The following is a 19,784-nucleotide window of genomic DNA, read 5'->3' as shown; positions in this document are numbered from 1 at the left end:
TAGGATTTCTTTGGTAGGACGTAATTATGATGATTATGAAATACTAAAAATTTTCATTTAATTTTATTCTTGCGGATTTGGTCTTACCAGTCACTAGAAGTTCAGAGAGTGCTTTCATTGAATGTTTCTTTCTCTCTCTCTGGGGACTAGCTGTACTCATAAAATTGTCTCCTACTCAACCACAATAGTGTTGCAAACTCAGCCGCAACAGTCTGCTCTCTGTCGTCTCCTTAAGTGTGTGTGTGTGTGTGTGTGTGTGTGTGTGTGTCTCAGTTGAGGACAAGACTGTGCCTTATGCCCCTCTCATTACCCACAGCACATGACAGTTACTTAAAACAAACTTGTTGGCCGGATCTCATTGGAGCAAAGACTATTGCATCTGCAGAAACATGGGTAAGACAGTCTTGCTCTGGACCTGACTCCTACCCTGGACCACTCGGCCCAGTACCCTTGTTAACCCCCATTCTTTTCAGGGTTTCCTCCGGGGGAAAGGTAACTGATTTCTAGCTTCACCCACCAACCTCACTCTGTCCCCAGGATGGGGGAAGCTAGGACCTCATAAAAGAACAGATCCCAGGGTCACATTATGGCTCCTTCTCCCTCACTGAGAGCTAAGTCTGTGTCCTGTATCCTTCAGGGTTATGTAAGGGGTGTGATTTTTTTTTCCTCCTTCCCATAATGTTACTTTTATCGATAAACATTATCTTATATGGGTGACAGTGCCAGATGTCCTCAGGCACAGGGCTGAGACGTGAGGCGCTGTGTATCCTGTTGCTGAGCTACACCTTATGTACACAGAACGTAACATTCTCAAAGGATAAATATCCTCGGTGTTACTAAGACTGCCCCGAGCAGGTCCCATTTCCCTCCTAGAGCAGCTGTCTTAGGGGACAGATGAGAGAAGCCTGCCTTCACGCCAGGCTGACATATCAAGTGTGAAGACATATGGGAATCACATGTCCTCATATTATTCCCTCAAAAATGAATTAAATTGGTCTACAAAACATACATCTTTGTGACAACAAAACTGACATATGAACAGAGACTCCTGTGAGGAATGACTTCAAAAGAACCAGCCGAGCTGAAGGATGTGTGTAAATGGGATTCACAGTCAAAAAAGCTCACAGAGAGGGCCCGGCACCTCTCCTGGCGTCTACAACGCACTGAAAGTGAGAACGTTTTGGACTCATTTCAAAAACTGAAGTGTTTACAAGCATAAACATTCTAAGACATGTCATGCAGAATTTGGAGGTATGTGCCTTCTAAATGTCTTCTCTGACAATCAACTGCCAATTTTTGTTTCCTCTAATACTGAGAAGCTTCACTATCCGGGGGTCTTTAGGCTCTGAAAGCATGGTCCCTCAAGAAATATATTTTCATCAAACAGCACCTTCAGCTCTAAACAGTCGATGCTACATCTCCTGAGTATCTCGTCTTGGATGTTGTAACAGAGATGAGGCTGAAAAACCGAGCTTGGTCTCTGCCCTTATAAAGCTCGTGATTTTGTTGGGGTGTGAAGGCCACAAGTGGATTCAGGAACAGGAATTAGAGACATAAATAAAAGATTCTCCTCATTACAAAGTGGCACATAATTAACTGAGTAACTTAAGGGATGGTTGAATAGATGTTGCAGGAGTTCAGGAGAAAGAAGGAGTTTGTTTCCGCTGGGGTGTTCAGAAGAGCCCCACCGAGGTGGTGGCGTGTGAGCCAGGCTCAGTGAAAGGGGAGGCCGAGGGAGGGGGAGAGGGGAGTAAAACATTCCGGCTGGAGGGCAGTGGTGTGACCAAAATCTTAGTGGACAAAGCCAGTCCAATGGCTGAGGGTGAGAGGCTATGTGTAAGGACAGAAAGGGATGAGAAAGAGCTTAACACCCTTTTTCTTCAACTCCCTTTTCAAGTAGCAACATTGCAACGATGTTAATTTCCCACCTTAATTCAGTTAAATTCTGGAAAAGTTTTTTTTTTTTTCCTATTACAAAGTACAAAGACAATGCATAAGAATCTTCACAAAGATTTCTGAAAATCTGATTTTTGAAATCTGCAGCCAAATACACAATGTTAGTTATGGTTAATGAACCATAAGTGATTTATATTTATTTCTTAATACAATTGTCTATTTTGAGACCAGAAGGAGAGTTGTACGTCCTTACATTTTCAAGTTCACATACGGCATTCACATTAAAGTAAGTTTTTCTAAGCTGCTTGTAGTTAGAAACAAAGTAATTCACTGTTACCGCTCTTGTCCTGCAGTGTCCCAGAGCTGAAGATGCACCTTAAATGCTTTTCCTGTTGACCCATTTGGTCCCTGTGTGTTATAAACCTGAAAAAATACAAACGTCATCAGTTGATAATGCTCTGGATTTTGTCAGCATACAAATTCGCTGGGTTCATTCACTCAGTATATTTTTTCTCAGTTACTATAATCAAAGTTCATAGTGCAGAATAAATATTTGCTCTGTTTTTTTCCAGAAGTATCACATCTAATCTCACTTTTAAATGTCAAGTATAGGTATGATTTTCAACACAACTTAGGCATCCTGCAAACTTAAATTAGACACCTTCTGTCATTTCTTCATGGAGGCAGCAAACATCAGATTTAGGACCCAAGTTCTAGGTACAGATATCAACTCTTCATTTAACCTCTTTGCATCTGTTTCTTATTGGCAAACTGAGTCTCATAATCTCCTCCAACTTTACAGAGTTACTGCAAATTTAAATGAAATAACAGATGTGAAGCCATTTTTTAAAACAGTAAAATGCTTTACAAATACCTGAACATCGTTTGCTGTGAACCGAGCTTTCAAAACGACTTAGCCATGAAATATACACAGAATTTCTCAGTAAATTTACACAGGATATTTCAAGCCTTCTCTTACTAGTTGTTTCTTCAAAGGCTCTTTTCAGAAAAGTTAATTTTTAAATGATTGCCTTTGGATTTATTTAAGCAAAGCATAAGAATTTTAATATTTATGCAGCTCTCTTAAGTATGGTTTAGTGAAAATTTAAAACGAAGACTTTGCAAGGACTTATACCTAGATCAGTGGGAGGCGAGAAGGCACAGGAAACCCTGGAGTGGTTGGAAGCAAGTTTGTTAAGACTATGATACTTGACCTTCAGGTAAGAGACAGGACATTATGAGGAACTGTGATTTAAGTTTTCAACCACCATCTCCTTTGTTTTTCTGTTTTGTTTTGTTTTCTGTCCCCCCATCCCAATCCTCTAGGGACGAGTGGATCTGCGACATCAACAGGCAGCAGCAGCCGTCCTGGCAATTCCAAGCACACCTTGGGCGGCAGCAAGTCTGGCTCAGCTTCTGTGCCTCTGCTGCACGTCCCACATGTCACGGTATCCTTACTCCTGTCACGGCGTCTAGCACAGGGGAAGGAAGTGGCTGTGATTCTCACTTAAACTCCCTTCTCTTGAAAAAGAGCATGGATTGGTCTCACATTCTGTTCATAATAAGCTAGTGATTGATGGCTGAGTCCACACATAAATAAAAATGCTGCAAGAACTTACAAAGCTCACGTTCCAGCTCTTTGCCAATCATTCTTTTAACCTCTTTCTTAAGAGCAGAAAAACGAATACTTGTCTTTACTGAGGACCTTTAACTCCTGACCTGAGTTAATGATTTTAAATACTGACTCGTGTTTTGAAAGATTCTTTAAGTATTCATAGACAACACACCAAATAAACCCAGAAATGATTTATTTTAGTTGCTCTGTGTACTTCTGGAGACAAGCAATAGTGTCACCCACTTCTTTTTTTTAAGCAAAATGGTATTTATAGTTGAGAAAGTAAAAAATAATATTCTGATTGGATTAAAGTGACAGGCTACGAATTTCATGTGTTAAAAGACAGACACCTCGCAAAGCAATAAACATAGCTTCTTCATTCTTGTTTTATACAGGAGGATCGACAACAGGTTAAGAGTATGGTTAGAAACTCACCACACGTTTTTCCCGGAAGTCTATTCCTACTGTCGTGATGAACTTGGGGTTGAATTTATTGTCTGTGTATCGATAGAGGAATGTCGTCTTCCCCACCCCCGAATCTCCGAGGGCCAGGAGTTTGATCAGATAGTCATAGTCCCCATCAGTCATAGTGATGGTCTTGGTGGGCCTGCAGAGGAGGGAAAATAGCATGATTTGGGTAAAACTGGTTTTCCTTTCTTTGCCTTCCTGCCAATGTAAATTTAGCTTCCAAAGGCAAAAAAAATTGAAATGTCTCTATTCTGAGAAATTCTGAACTGACTGGCTCAGAGAAGCTTCAGGAGTAAGAACTCTTATAGGGTTTCACTCGGTACCCAGCTTTTTACATCATGGCAGGTAAAGGGGAACAAAAAGCTATGTGATACCCACCAAGCCTACTGCCACAGCAATGGTAGAACTTAAAGAGTCATAGCTTTTTTTAAAAGCCAGGGTTCCTTGGGAATCAGGAGTATGGTGTAAGGGAGAGGAGTCACAGGGAACAGAAAAACCTGTCCACGGTGAGGCAGGCGCCCCAGAGGGAGACTGAAATTATATGCGGGTCGTGGAAGACGAAAGCCTTGGGGAATATTCTGCATCTAATCATTCAGAATGGGCTTTCTATTATGTGCATACAAATATGCCCTTCTAATTAAAAAAATTTAGCAACTGGTACGACAAACCTTTAAAAACATTGATTTGAAATCATTTCAAAAGCAATGCTTTAAAATCTTCTGTTTGGAAATACTGAACCCTCTGTTCTCCAATGGCAAATCTGCTGTATTTGGCAAATCTGCTGAATATTTTCCAGGCCTTGAAAAAGAGGAAGAGCTATTCAGAGGCAAGACTATGGTAATTCTGCTAATCCTTCCCCTGAAGGAATGCCATTGCCATTTCTCTCACTGCCCTAACTTCTCCTCTGTCTCCAGTCTTAATTTCTTCTGTTGTTACAACAGGTGATGCCAAGGGCTAATGCCAAGAATTGTACCATCACCTACTGAATATTTGGTGAAGCTACCACTCTTGAGGTTAGCAACATGATTTGCCATTTAGTACAACTTTCTGATTCGTGGATTATAGAAATGAGTTTGTCGTGTCCTATGCACAGGAGGACTTCTGAAGATATCCCTAGAATAGAAATATTTCTCCTGTATTACGTGAAAAGAAGGAATATTTCCCCACCTTTACAGATCCAGAAAGCCCTGAACTCTTCAGGAGTTCTGAGATTATTGAAATTAAATTTCAACGTAACACCCTTTCTTTTCTGAGTAGGACTCTAGTGGTGGACGTGTGCTAACCATGAATGTATCCTTTTTCTTTTCTAATATCTATACAAAGTATAACCATTGCTCAGGAAGAGATGCATAGCAGCCGTCAACAACCAGCCTCCCTTAATAGAAGGATACAGATACCTCGACTATTGATGTGCAATTTTTCTTAGGAAATGTCTGCATTGATTGACTGCCTAGTGGTGACTAGTTCTGAATTTGGATGATTCTAAATATCTCACCAGGACTTTTTTGGTGGAAATTGTTGCTGCTCCTAGTCTTTGAGCCAAGCGGGTTGCCGGAGGAGACTGCTGCCCACGGTGTGCGGCTTCCCACCATTTCAGGTCCCTCACCTCCTACATCACGCTATCTTATTCTCTCTTGCCCTTCCCAACTTACTCATGCAAAACTCCTCTGAAGGGTGACAGAGTCTGTCATTTCATTGGTAGAATTGGATAAACTGTTGATTCTCTTGGAAAAAGAGACAGATGAAATTTAAATCTTTTAACATATTTAAGTAACTAAAGCTAAATTCTTCCCTGGACACAAACCTTGATAATCAGAGGAAAGAAATTGAAGCTACTGGCTACTTAAATACAAGATTAAGTTGAAGGATACTGTGGTTCCCTGGAAAAATGAAAAGAATAGAGTCAAGAAGATACATCAGCACACTTTAAAATTCTGCTTAAAGTTAACTCTGCTTTTTGTGATATTTTTGGTGACAGTGTCAAAAAAGGCCAAGTCTTGAGCAAATCTAGTTAAATACCTTCAATGTACAGTATCAGGCCCGAAGATAAAAATTCCAAAAATGATGTAATGCATAATCTGGTTTCTGACGAGGCATGCCTACACTTACTATTTGAATATTTGGATAAGGATGCAAGAAAAGACAACATTATTTTACAAGATGGAACACGATTAGTTGATAGATGAATCAAATGGTTGTGCTTTTAGTTCAAACAAAACAATGATCTTCATGGTTTGCAGCGGTCAGAGAAGATTTTGTAGAGGAAGATGAACTTCCACGTAACCTTACAGGAAAGGGAAGGGTCAGGTAGGAGGAGAGGAGATACAGGACCACTGACTGGGAGATGAATTCCCATGTATAGATGAGACCATCACCACTTGCCAAGTACATGACCTACCATGTACTCCTGATCTGTAGCCAGTCTGCAGTACAGAAACTCCCTGGGGTTGCCTCCCAATTGCTCTAATCCAGAGTGAACAATCCTGGCTACTATGAATCAGTTCCACTCTGCCCCACAAAGGCTCTTTTCTGCAAGCAAAAGGTGGTAGAGGCTTTGTGGCATTTAACATAAATTACACCTGAAATGAACACAAACCTTGGTACTGTGAAAACCCTTCCTTCAGTGTCTTCAATAGATTATTTAATATGAAAATGAATATATGCATGTATGTATGACTGAGACACTGTGCTGTACACCAGAAGGTGACACATTGTAACGGACTGTACTCCAATTTAAAAAAACAGACTATTTAAAGAAATTGACATATTAAGCTGAGATAGTTTGTCTCCAAGTTTCTTTTAAAAAATGAATTTTATATTCCATTGTATAGATAGATAGATAGATAGATAGATAGATAGATAGATAGATAGATAATTCTTATGCATTTAGTTTGTCATTTTTTAAAAAAAAATTTCTTTTGTATTTAGTTTGGTTCCTCTTTTATTACTATGTGACTTTCTGAGTCCTAAAATCGTACGACCTCAATATTTTGGCACAGCAAACACAACACCGCAAAGAAAAATAAAAACCTTGGCAAGGCTTCTTTTTCCAAGAACTGGGCTCAAAAAAATGATCTGGGAAGGATCAAAAAGCTGACAAGTTTAGCAAGATACTTATTCCTGCACGACGATTGCTGGGATTGTTGTTCTTGGTTCTATGGATCGAAAAGGGAAGAAAAAGCCAGAACGTTGTGGTGGTTCAGGAAATGAGTCTGACTCTCAGCCATTATCACTGTGTCACAAGCGACACCACAAGAGCAGGTCCTTTACAAACAGAAACTGAAGCAACCTCCTCAGAGCCTTTGGTGGGACGGTAAGGGGCTGGGAAGAGGAGGAAAAGCCTTCAAAACACCCACGAGGCTCTGTTTAACTGGAGAATCTTAAAGGTAGAAGCACATCTAAGCAATCGTATTCAAGCCCTTAGTTTACAGGTGAGTAATCACGTGCGGGGAAGTCACGTGATTCACGGAGTGACAGTTTCTAATAGACGAACCCCAAGCCTATTGTTCATTATGCTTTGAAATGAAAAATGGGTTAGGTCAGTAGAAAGTAGAAATATTTTCATTCTATGGGGAAAGGGAATTCTCTTGGGGAATATGATTTTCATAGTTAGAATATGTCAAATGAGGTTACCCATACTTTCTTCTTTTACCCCCTGTTATGCTTCATTCTCATTCAGCATAAATTCCATTAGCTCAGGAACTTAATTTCCTTGTCCACCGCCAGATCCACAGAGCCCAGAAAAGTGGCCAGCATACAGAAGGAGCTCAGTACATATGGGTTGAGTGTATAAATCTATTTAAGCTTCTCGGGGCCATGCAAATGTCATGATTAATGAAATTAATCTTTGAACAGTTGGTGGAAGTGGTGTCCTCCACATTCAGGACTTGCATTCGCCCTCCTTCCTCATCTGTAAAGTGAGTATTTAGATTAAATGATGACCATAGTACTTTCCAGGCCTGGCTTCCTGAGTTCCTTTTTCTATTTTAAGTTGTGCTAGAGTATAAAACTTGCCCCAAATAGAATATTTATATCTTCAGAGGAACGGTTTCAAATAACCTGGGAAAAGAGAAAGTACAGAGGGACTATAATTTTTGAAAGTGAGATTTGTGCTGGCAGAGGGCGTATAAACTTATCAGTGAAATAGGTCAGAGCTCACAGAACCAGGATCCTCCGTGAAAGCATCCATCTGTCCATCTAACGTGTACTCACTGGCACCTCCTGTTTTGCACGATATTTTGCGTGGCTCTGAGGATAGACTCTGATTTCTCTAGTTGGGGAGCTTAGCAAATGCTACCAATATGGGGGGATGACTACTGCACAGACAGACTAACCCATGAAAGCTTTGGGGTTCTCTGCTATTTCTCCAAGTAACAACCTTAAGAAGGTCATGGCAAGTTATGATCTTGTAGCTTGAACTTATTAAATTCTTAAAAACCAACTTAATGTTCTGAAGTCATTTTGGAAAGCTAAAAGCAGCACACAGATAAAGTATTAGTGATATTACTTTGCATTCGGTATAGATGGTTTCAATAAAATAAAGCTGTCATGCATCAAATGGACAGATGTTTGCTATTTCCTCATTTATCTCTATTTGACGGGTTTGTGTCGGGCTCCAGTAGGGGCATTCGAGGTCTGGGACTCTCACAGCAAGCACTTTATTGTCTGAATGATAGCCTGAAGGTGGTTCTCATCAACTGACCTTGAAATATCGCTGCCTATAACCACTTGTACGTCCTGGAGGTTAGGTATGGACGGCGGAAGTACTCCAGGGACCTACGGCCTGGGCATCGGTAGGACAGGAGCCATTATCTGGAAGGAGGGTAGTTGAGGGAGTACATTTTCAAAAAATATGTATTTCCTTTAGTGTGATGCTATAGGCATTATGTCCTGTTAGCGAGGATTATTAAAGATAATTTTTATTTTGGTTCTTCCTAAAGGCTATTTAGAATTAATGGAAGTGAGTCTATATGGAAGATTCAAACCGAAAGTGTAAATATAAGTCAACATTAACTTAATTGAACAACTTTTACTGAAGTTGACAGTGGTCAGCATGTCTGCAGGAGCAATCAAATCTATTTTAAAAATGTGTTCATTTTGTTTCATTCTATGACCGAGGATCTAATATAATAAGAGACAAACCAAGAATTCATTGAGCTTATTCACTCTGAAAATAAAGGGTAAAAATCTTGAACACAAGTCAGCTTTAAATTGATTTTTCTCCAGTGATACATCATTCTCACGTATTAAGTGTACTTCTAAGCCAATGAATAATTTTATTTCTCTAAAATTCTTTTTTTCCTCTAAAGTAACATTTTTCCCCTTTATCTTAATTTTGTGTTATCTTTTGAAACTGGATTTTCCTTGTATGAGAAGTTCCAAGCATATACAAAACTTCAAGGAATAGTAGTGTACCCGCATATATTGAGTGCCCAGCTTCTATATTATCAATACATGGCCATTCTTTTTTCAGGTACCCCAAATTCTCCCTTTATCAGATAGTTTTGAAGCTAATACCAGGCATCATAACATTTTTTTCATAAATAATTCAATACATGTTTTTGAAGATTTCTCAACTTAGCACTGACATCATGCATACACAGAAAGGTTGTCAAAGGTGTGGCTTTTTGAGTATTTGATAGGTCAGAAGTCATCTCTTACTACTGTTTTAGCTGGTATTTCTTTTACAATGATCAAGTCAAGCATCTTTTCATATGTTAAAGGGTTATTTGTATTCCTTTTTTTTTTTTTTGTGAATGGAAGACCCACATCTCTCGGTCTTTTTTAAAAAATGGTTTATCTCTTCTATTTTTAGAAGTGCTTTATGTATTAGGGACCCTGTTATTTAAGTTGCCAATTCTTTTCCCCATTTGTCTTTGTACTTTGCTTGTGGAATTTATGCTACCCAAAAGACTTACTGTTGTTGCCCATGTTGTTTGGGGGAGGAGAAATCAAATTCTGAGTCACAGGCAGATTTTCGCATCCCAGATGATACAGAAACTCATTCATGAGGTCTTCTGCTACTTACATGGTTTCAAATTTATATTTAACCATCGAACTCATCTGGACTGTATTATAAATATGTTATGAAGAACTGATCCAAACTTATCTTGTGATCGCTGTCCCAATACAACTTTATGTACAAATTCATCTTTGCACCACTGATTTGAGCTGTCACTTCTGTTCTACAGTAAAATTACACACACAGGTATGTCTATTTTTGGATTTTTCTCTTCTGTTTCATGCGTCTCATTGTCTCTTCAGGCAGCATCCACTTAAACATGATTATTCATAAAATGTTTCATATCTGAAAAAGTTACCCCCCTTCACTGTTCTTCTTTTCTTAACATCTTTACAATACTGAATTTTCTTATCCAAAAACATATGTCTTTCATGTGATCAAGTCATCTGCTGTGACTTTCAGGATTACTTTATGGTTTTCCTTATACAGGTTTCGAATATTTTTGTTAAGTCCACACCCCAGTACTTCATCTTCTTTATTTGCTTTCGTAACTTGGGATTCATCTGCCAACTTCTGCTTATTATTGTTTTGTTGTTTATATGAAGATTATTGACTTCTGTTTATTGGTTTCATTACCCAATGTTTTGCCAAATTTTATTCCTTTAATGGGTTTTCAATTCATTATTTTGAATTTTGCAGATGTATAATTGTATCTTTGATATAATAAATAGGCATTCTTTATTTCTTCCTTGCAAATGTTTACGCTGTTACGTGTTTTCTCTTGTCTACTTTCACAGGCTAATGTCTCCATTAAAAAGTTACATAGTAGTAGAGATCACGGACATCCTTGTACCCAATTTTAGTTGGAAATTCTCTCGTGTTTTTCCGTTAAGCAAGATGCTGGCTGCTTTTAACCTGAGTAGATACTGACTCTGTCCCTTGCCCATTCTTCTTCTGTTGAGATAGTCTTCCGGTTTCTCTCCTTAACTCAGTTTTATTAATAGATTTCCTTATACAGCAACACCTTTACATTTCTGAAGTAAATTTCACTTGTTCATGATGTATTATCTTTTAATATCCTGTTGAGTTACAGTTTCCTATGTTTTATTTAGTTTATTCATCAGTATTAAATACTAAGATGTGCCTTGTTTTTGCAACAATCTTTGGTTTTGAGCTTTACATTATAATCACTTTACTGAAAGAATATGAAAGCTTTCCTACTTTTTCTGTGCTCTAGAGAAGTTTCAGTATCATGGAGGTTATCTGATCTTTAAATGTTTGAAAGAATTTCTATGTGCAACCATCTTGTCCTGGGTGATTCTGTGTGTTGGCAGGGGAGATTAAATTATCTTCCCTATTTCTTCTTTGGTAATTGGTCCTTTTAATCCTGTCTCCACTAGGATCAATTTTGCAAAGCTGTGATTTTGTAGAACATGCAGCATTTCATCTAGAAAGTCGAATGCACTTTATAGAGCTGTGCAAATTACTCTCATACTATTTATTAAATCCCCTGTTTTGATACTTATTTTTCCATCTGACATTTCTAACTCTGTATATTTGCACTTCTCTGTGGAAGGCTTTAAAAATCAACGAAAGTACTAGTCCTATCACCTCAAGAGGTTATTTTAATTTTCATACTATAGCCCATGGTCCAGTAATCCTATTTTCTAATATCATTAATTTTTCCCTTAGAATGTCCTCCCTACCCCTACTCTTTATCTTCTAAATTCAACTCATAACCACAATTCACAAGTTCTTAGACTTCTCCAGTTTTACTCCAGTTTCTATGTACCATAAGGGTCATACATATACTGTGGGGGTCAAGATCTAGTAGACCTTGAGATTCTGGACTTGAAATTGCCTAAAAACCCAAATTTGCTCAAAAGGTATTCTCATGAGCAGCTTGTCCATAATTCTCATAATCAGGGTCAGGGTAGGGCTGCTCCCTGATTTAAGACATTTTAACCCGAACTGAAGGAGTTTTTAAATCATTCTGTTTCCTAGTAGTGATCTGCTCAGGTCAGTGCCTTCCATGTGTTTCCCTAGTACGGGATCATTACAAGGCAGCAGGAGCCAGCCAAACACGAAGCTATTTTGTCCCCACTTGCAGTGTAATATTGACAGTGTTCTAAATGAAATCTTTCTGAGAAGGACCTGAGAGCAGTGGCCTGGCATTACCCCTGAAGCTCACAGGTACCCTGGGTAGAAGGCAAACCCCCAACCGATATGTGCTGAAAAACACCATTTAGCAGACACGACCCAGACTGCGGGGCTGTTAAAACAACTCAGGCTTCAGGTGAGTAAGTGATCAATGGGAACAAAATAGTACTTTACAAAGTTGTTTCAGATTAGAGAAACCTCTGACAGCCAGTGCTTACAGGATAAAGGTAACTGAGGAATAGTTCTAAATGCTGATAAACTGAAATACCTCTTTAAAAATAGAGAGAACTTTACAGCCTTCTTGGACACTTAAATATGTGCAGTCCCAAAGTGTGTCCGGGTCACGCTGAGGACACAGGCCTTGTCACATACACTGTCACTGATCTGTCACCTTACCTTGTTGGCACAGGAAAACACTGGGTTTCTCTAGCTCTTACAAGATGCTCCTTGTGTAGCTTCTTGGAATTTGGGGTTGTGTGTATCTGCAGCTCCAGAGAGAAGGCACAGCCTGTTCCTCAGGTCGCCTGCACCACTGAGGTGTGAGGCGGTGGGAGACACAAGCAAGCTCCAGGCGTCCTCCTGGCTTCCAGTTTGTTATCACGGATTCCTGTTTGACCTTGCTCTCTTGGACTTCATGTCCATCTTTCTTTCCTGACCCTGGTTCTGCTGACTTCAGCCACAACGCAACACAGAAGAGCAACAGGCTTACGTAGACCGTCTAGCCAGCTCCCACAACTGCACAAACTGGAGCAACAACTACCACGTTAAGGATTGCTCAGATACCCTGAGAGGCGGCTGAGAAGGTCTTTCAGTGAGCTGTCCTGTAGCTGAGGTGTCTGTTGTATATTCCATGGCAGAATGTCTACATCCACTGCAAAATAACTTTAAGCTTTATCAGTAACTTACTCTATCCTAAGGCACGGTTTTGGCATTTCCCTCCAAAATCTCTGAAAGAAGTCCAGGGGATGTTGACATGTCTCTATAATCAACAAGCAAGTGAATCAAAGAACTTTGGCTTTCAATGTACACATTAGTCTTCAGCTCACACTGACGATTTAAAAGAATAAGTTGGCTTCTAGCCCAATTTACATTGTATTGAGCCAACGGGAGAATAATTCTTCTATGGCTTGGAATAAGAGTATCTTTAGATACTATTCTTCAGTTTAAGGCTTCACGAAATTTAGAAATAGTAATGAGGAGCTTCACAGATGCTCCTCTACAATGTTACAAGGCAGGATTTTATGATTACTACTCTAGGCAGGTAAGAATTACACCCGGGCAATTCTAATAGACATTACCAATTAATAGAACTTTCATATAAATATCATTTTATCAAAGAAAGCAATTTGTGACTATGAAGAGAAAATACAGAAGAACGTTGTGGTAAAAATAACAAAAGTATCAAACTATTGGAAAAGAATATTTGAGGCAATTTAAATGATAATATAATGACATCTAACAAGTCACACTGCCTGCTTTTTTTTTAATGGAGGTACTGGGGATTGAACCCAGAACCTCATGCATGCCAAGCCTGTGCTCTGCTACTGACCTATTTCCCTCCCCCACGACATTGCCTTCTTATGTATTAGGCACTGCTCTAAGCACTAAGTACTAAGGGTTAACATATTTAACACAACCCAATAACACTACAGATTCAACCCAATCTCTATCAAAATCTAGCTGCCCTTTGTAGGAAATACAAGCCAACCCTAAAATTTGTACGTAAATGCAAGGGTCATAGAATAGCCAAAATAATCTTGACTAAAGAAGAACAAAGTTGGAGGGTTCATACTTCCCCAATATCAAAGCTTACTACACAGTTACAGTCATCAACACAGGTAGCACTAGCCTGGGAGGAGACACAGAGATCAGTGCAATAGAACTGAGAGTCTACAGATAAACGCTTACATTTATGGTCAGTTGTGATAAGGGTGCTGAGATAATTCAATGGGGAAGGAATAATCTTTTCAGCAAATGGTGCTGTGGCAACTGGACAGTCACATTTAAAAGAATGAAGTTGGATGCTGCCTTACACTACGTGCAAAAATGAACAGAAAATGAATCATAGCCTTTAATATAAGAGCTACAACTATGAAACTCTTAGAAGAAAACATAGGAATACATATTTATGACCTTAAATTGGACAGCGATTTCTTAGGTATAACACCAACAGTACCAATAACAAAAAAATTGATAAATGAATTTCATTACAATTACAAACTTTCGTGCTTCGAAAGACACCATGAGACAAGCGAAAATACAACCCCCAGACTGGGCAAAAATATTTGCAAATCATATTTCTTGAGGGAAATAAGGGACTTGAGTTGAAACTACATAATTTTTACAACTCAATAATAAAAGACAAATAATGCAATTAAAAATGGACAAAGGATTTGAATAGATATATTTCTCCAAAGATTATCTACAAATGGCCAATGAGTAGATGAAAAGATGCTAAGGTAGCATGAGTCATAGAAAAGCACAAATCAAAACCACAGTGAAATACCATTTCACACCCACTACGATGGCTATAATCATAACGGTGACAATATCAAGTGCTGGTGAAGATGTGGAGAAATGGAGCCTTCCCATGTCACTGCTGGGAAAGGGAAACGTGCAACCACACTGGGAAACACTTTGGCACCTTCTCACAATGTTAAGCATAGAGTGACCCTAAGACCCAGCAATTCTGCTCCGAGGTCTATATTTAAAAGAAATGAAAACATGTCCAGACAAACACTTCTACATGAATGCTCGTAACAGCCCCCAACTGAAACAACCCAAATGTCCATCTATAGGTGAATTTATAAACAGAATGTGGCCTATCCCTAAGATGCAGTATTACTCAGCCATAAAAAGGAATGAGGTAGATACACACTATAACACAGATGGACCTTGAAAGCATTACTCTATGTGAAGAAGCCAGGAGCAAAAGGCTACAAATTATATGATTTCATTTAATGAAATGTCCAGAACAGGCAACCCCAGAGACAGAATGTAAATTAGTGCGTGCCAGGGGGTGCAGAGAGGAGGACTGGGGAGTGACTGCTAATGGGAATGAGGATTTTTTGGAGAAATAACGAAAATGTTCTGGATTTAGATATTAATGGTGACACATGGTGGATTTTATGGTATGTGAATTATATCTCGATAAAGCTATTATTTAAAAAACCTAACAGTGTAAAAATACTGTATTTTATTTAAAAAAATTTTTCCATCAGCTAGGTGTTAATTATTCAAATAATAATTCAAATTCAAATAATAATACCCTCTTAAAACCTAATGGAAAGGGCCTGTAAAATATACTCCAGGAAGTATATTCCTGAGGCTTTGTTAACTCATTACAGCAACTCATCCCAGGGTAGAAAAACTCAATGGTCAGGAGAGGAGTCAGTTTATCTAATTTGTTGCTGTTACAGTTTGGAGCGGTTTCCTCTTGCTGACAGCCATCAGCAAAGCTCAGCCTACAGCTAGCGGATCCCTTCCTTTGCTGAAACCCATTATTACACCGCCCTTAACGTACTTTCCCAGAGACCTATAATTTTGTTCCCTCATATATTCTAAATTTTGTTTCCTTGAAAATTAGTAGCCCCTAAATCATGGCTTTATTCATTCACTCTAGACACGCAGCCTTCATCACTATGTTGCTTAAATATCTGGATTAAATAAGCTTCAAGAATTTTTTACAAGATTTAATATTTGACCTGAAAGGCTTTTCTGTTTGTTTTACATAAATGGACAGCATGATTTACTTTTTTAAGGGAGTCAGAGTTTTCTTGTTTTTGTTCTGTTTTTTATGCTCTTCTAGGTCCTTTTAGCCAGGACTTCAGCTTGGGAGCAAGAAAAATAAATAAATAAATAAAAGGAAATCCTTGAAATTCTGCAAAGCCTTATACTGAAATAATCTTTGACACATATTATATTTCTCTAAGGCTGGAAAATCTCGTGCTGCAATAAATCAGATTAGGAGGCACACACAAAGAGGCCAGTGCCTTCCCTGAGATCTGCCAACAAGACCAGAAAATGGGATCTTCCAACTGAGTGGTTCTCAAACCCGGCTGCCTTTAAAATTCCCTGATGCCTAGGCCACATCCCAAACCAAGTACATCTGAATCCTGACGATGAGACAAATGCATTCGTATTTTTTTAATGCTCTCCAGATGGTTCCAACATGCGGCCCAGTTTGAGAACTACTGTTCTGTCTCCCAGCCCAGAGGCTCCTCACTATTAACAAATGCATTTCTAATCCGGAGGTGAACTCAACCTCCCACTACGGCTAACAGAAGAGAAGAGTGGACCACATTCAGGAAGGCATCTCTTTCCCTAAGACAGTGGCTGGTTGGGAGGATGGTTCCTTTCCCATTATAGGCACCTGCTTTAATGGGCCAACAAGTTCCAGTCACAGGGCTGTTCCTTTCCTTCATCACGACAGGACATGTCATCGTCTACACACCATCTCTCCATCTCAGTCCCTCCATCTCTTTTCTCTGCAGAGTTATGTGTTATAAGAAGGGCCATTAAGTGTATGTATGTAAATGGAAGCTTCTATTCTTAAATAATATCTTCACATAGAAAAGGACATGGTTTTAAGCTAAAGAGATTCTTGTTGAATAAGATGTTTTATTAAGTTTTCAGACATTGGCCTAATAATCTTGCAAGTTGGGTTCATTTTCCTGCTGGCTGCTGGTCTGAGGAAGCCATACCAAACTTCTACTGCTTCGCTTCATTATCTGAGAAAGGACATACTAATCAAAATATCTGCCCACAAAGCCTGCCTCTCTGACACGCGAGGAAGCCAAACGAGATAGCGTCTAGTAGTTCACAGGAAAATGTCGATGAAAATAAGATGAGAACCATGTCATCACCATTTTCTCACTTGAGTAATTCCCAGAGCCATACAGAATAAGAAAGATAAAATGTCTAAGGCCTTTTTAGGAAAAGAATGTTGGCAGGACATTGTTTTACCCAATATTTAACAAGATGCATTTTATTAGCTTAATAAATGCTGGGAAAGAGAGATTATATCTACAAAGAATGGAGTTAGTCCAAAGAAAGTGCTTGTCTCTCAAGGGCTCTTTCTACACTATGTGGATGCTTATGTTCATTGAAATTCCTAAACTGGAATTTTATTTCTGCAATATGTATGATTTGAGGCTCAACGGAAATTTTTTAAAAGGCTATTACACGTGGCTATTAACCCTTATGTGGTTGAGGAGAAAAATCAACAAATGCTAAGTCCCTTCTTCTGATAGATTATTTGAAATGAGGTCTATCAGAAAATCTAGGGCTCTAAGTCCGAAAGGTGTTCAGAGGAGAGAAAAAAACTCATAGAAAGGACGTGCTGGTGGGGGCAGAAGTAACAATCAGGAGGGCTTCACAGGAGAGGTGGAATGAGAGCTGGAGTTTGATGGGAAAGGGGGAAGAGCACTCACTGGGCCCAGAGGCAGGATGTGCACCCTGAGTCACTGGCCACAGGAAAACTTGGCTTAGATGGAGGCAGAAGCAGCATTCTGGGGGGCCTCGGCTGATGAGGTTGGATCTGCAGGACCAAGTGTTGACTGTAAGAGGTGTAATGATAAAAGGTTGAAGTCTGGGGACGGGTGTAGTTCAGTGGTAGAGTGTGTGCTTAGTGTGGACAAGGTCCTGAGTTCCTAGTATCTTCATTGAAAAAAAAAAAAAGATTGGAGTCCACAGCCCTTGTTTACAAGTTCAGTTTTAGTCATTTACCGACTATGTGGCCATGCACAAATTATAAAAACCCCTTATTCATAGGGCCTTTATCTGCAGCTGTGGGTAAGTAAAGATACTTGGCTCAATGCATTCAGTCACCATGTTCACTCCTGACTTGCCAAGAAACAGGGAATCATAAAAAAATGTTTCGATCAATGACACAAGGTAACAAAAACACAAAATGATTAGTCAACTAACAGGTCACTTTATAGCCTAAAATGAAGTCACCAAATTCCTCTAAACAAAGGTGGTGTAGAAATCCCAAGGAAAGGCATGGCTACATTTTTAAAAGCTGGTTTTACTTCTCCTTAACAAAGCACTATATTCTCTCAGCCGCTTCCTCCCCTGCTGGAGTTCTGGATTAAAAATACAATATGTCAACAGTGACTAATTACAGCTTTAATGAGTCTATTGTTGACTTCTTGGCAGTAACCTAATCAACTAACCATGCCTTAAACTCACTCAGCATTTCCCAATATCAAACATTTATAATTTTGTCTTTGACAGCTTTCACCTCCAGCTGTTACTGGCGTGAAAAGAAAAGTCATCATTAGGACAAAGACATTTATAGATGTGTTCACCTTTTCCTGCTGTTTGGTGCATTTTAAAGACTAATCACAACAGAGCAGAAGGTAGCTTATTTAGTGCCTCGCTCAGAGCCTGCTAAGGTTCTGACAACAGAGAGGGTCTTAATGGGGAAGTGTGCGTCCTCTCTCTACAATTGTAATCTTTAACTTTGGAATCAGTGAACATTTTCAGTTAATAACAATTTGGAGCAGCCTAAATGTCATTGATAAAGAATATGTGGCATGTATATAGATAGATAGATAGATAGATAGATAGATAGATAGATAGGAATACTACTCAGCCATGAAAAAGATTACAATACTGTCATTTGCAGCAAGATAGATGGATCCAGAGATCCTCATACTAAGTGAAGTAAGTCAGAGAAAGACAAATATATGATATCATTTGTATGTAGAATCCAAAAAAAAATGACACAAATGAACTGATTTACAAAACAAATAGGATCACAGACATAGAAAATAAACTTAGGGTTACCAAAGGGGAAAGTAGGGGGAGAGAGAAATTAGGAGTTTGGGATTAGCAGATACAAACTACTGTACATAAGATAGCTAAACAATAAGGTCCTACTGTATAGCACAGGGAAATATATTCAATAGCTTGTAATAATCTATAATGAAAAAAGGATATGAAAAAGAATATATATATATATACACAAGCAAGTGTAACTGAATCACTTTGCTGTAACAAATAAATCAATCGCACTTCAGAAAAAATTGGGGCTTCTGAGAAAAGTCATGAAGTAGTCAAAGTGCGAATGGTGTACTGAAATGGCACATAAAAAAGGTGGCTACTCAGAGTTTTGTATTATGCATTCATCCTCCTCTTCCTTAAACTGAAAAAGGAATTTTGGGTGGAAACATATTCTTTTGACAGTTCTTATTTGTTGTATCTGTTCTCATTGAAAAAGAATCATGGTGTTAGCAAAGAAATAAGGGCCAAGAGTTGGAGTTTTTATAACCTAATATTTGTTATAAGATGGGTCTCATGAAATTAGCTTTGCCTGTATTTTCCAGAGTTGACCTAAAATGAGAGGATAGCTCACAGCATGATGCAGGAACACAGATTGGCTTATATCGTATCTCATCTCTGCAAAATCATCTTCATGACTTCTACACTCTCCCAAGGTAAAATATGATTACATTCTCCATTAAAGATTTACGTTTTCCTTTCCAGTATTTTTGAACAAAAGGACAAATATCATAACTGACTACAGTAAGACAAAGTACTGAAAGGTAAATGTTGACATTTTAGTGGGAAAAAAAATCACAGTAAGTGATCTGACATGAAGAGTACATTTGCTGTATCTGACTCTCCAGTTTACAGAAGGTCTGTGTCTCAAAGAGATTCTCTGGAAACAATTATTTC

The 19,784-nt window shown here is 38.8% G+C and overlaps 1 protein-coding gene across 2 annotated transcripts in view; it reads right to left on the bottom strand.

The window, feature by feature from the left end:
- Positions 1-19,784, bottom strand: part of RAB27B (RAB27B, member RAS oncogene family) — a 160,997-nt gene that overhangs the window by 12,134 nt on the left and 129,079 nt on the right. For both annotated transcript variants that reach the window (XM_032470673.1, XM_006182754.3), the window contains 2 exons: positions 3,947-4,118; positions 2,234-2,319 (listed from right to left, as the gene is read on the bottom strand). In XM_032470673.1, coding sequence (XP_032326564.1) covers positions 2,234-2,319; positions 3,947-4,099 — 239 coding nt within the window. In that variant the 5' untranslated portion in view covers positions 4,100-4,118. The remainder of the gene's footprint in view (positions 1-2,233; positions 2,320-3,946; positions 4,119-19,784) is intronic.

Source organism: Camelus ferus, chromosome 30 (genome assembly GCF_009834535.1).
Source record: "Camelus ferus isolate YT-003-E chromosome 30, BCGSAC_Cfer_1.0, whole genome shotgun sequence".
NCBI lineage: Eukaryota > Metazoa > Chordata > Mammalia > Artiodactyla > Camelidae > Camelus > Camelus ferus.
Note: the sequence above shows the minus strand (reverse complement) of the source record. Positions and strands in the feature narration are given on the sequence as shown.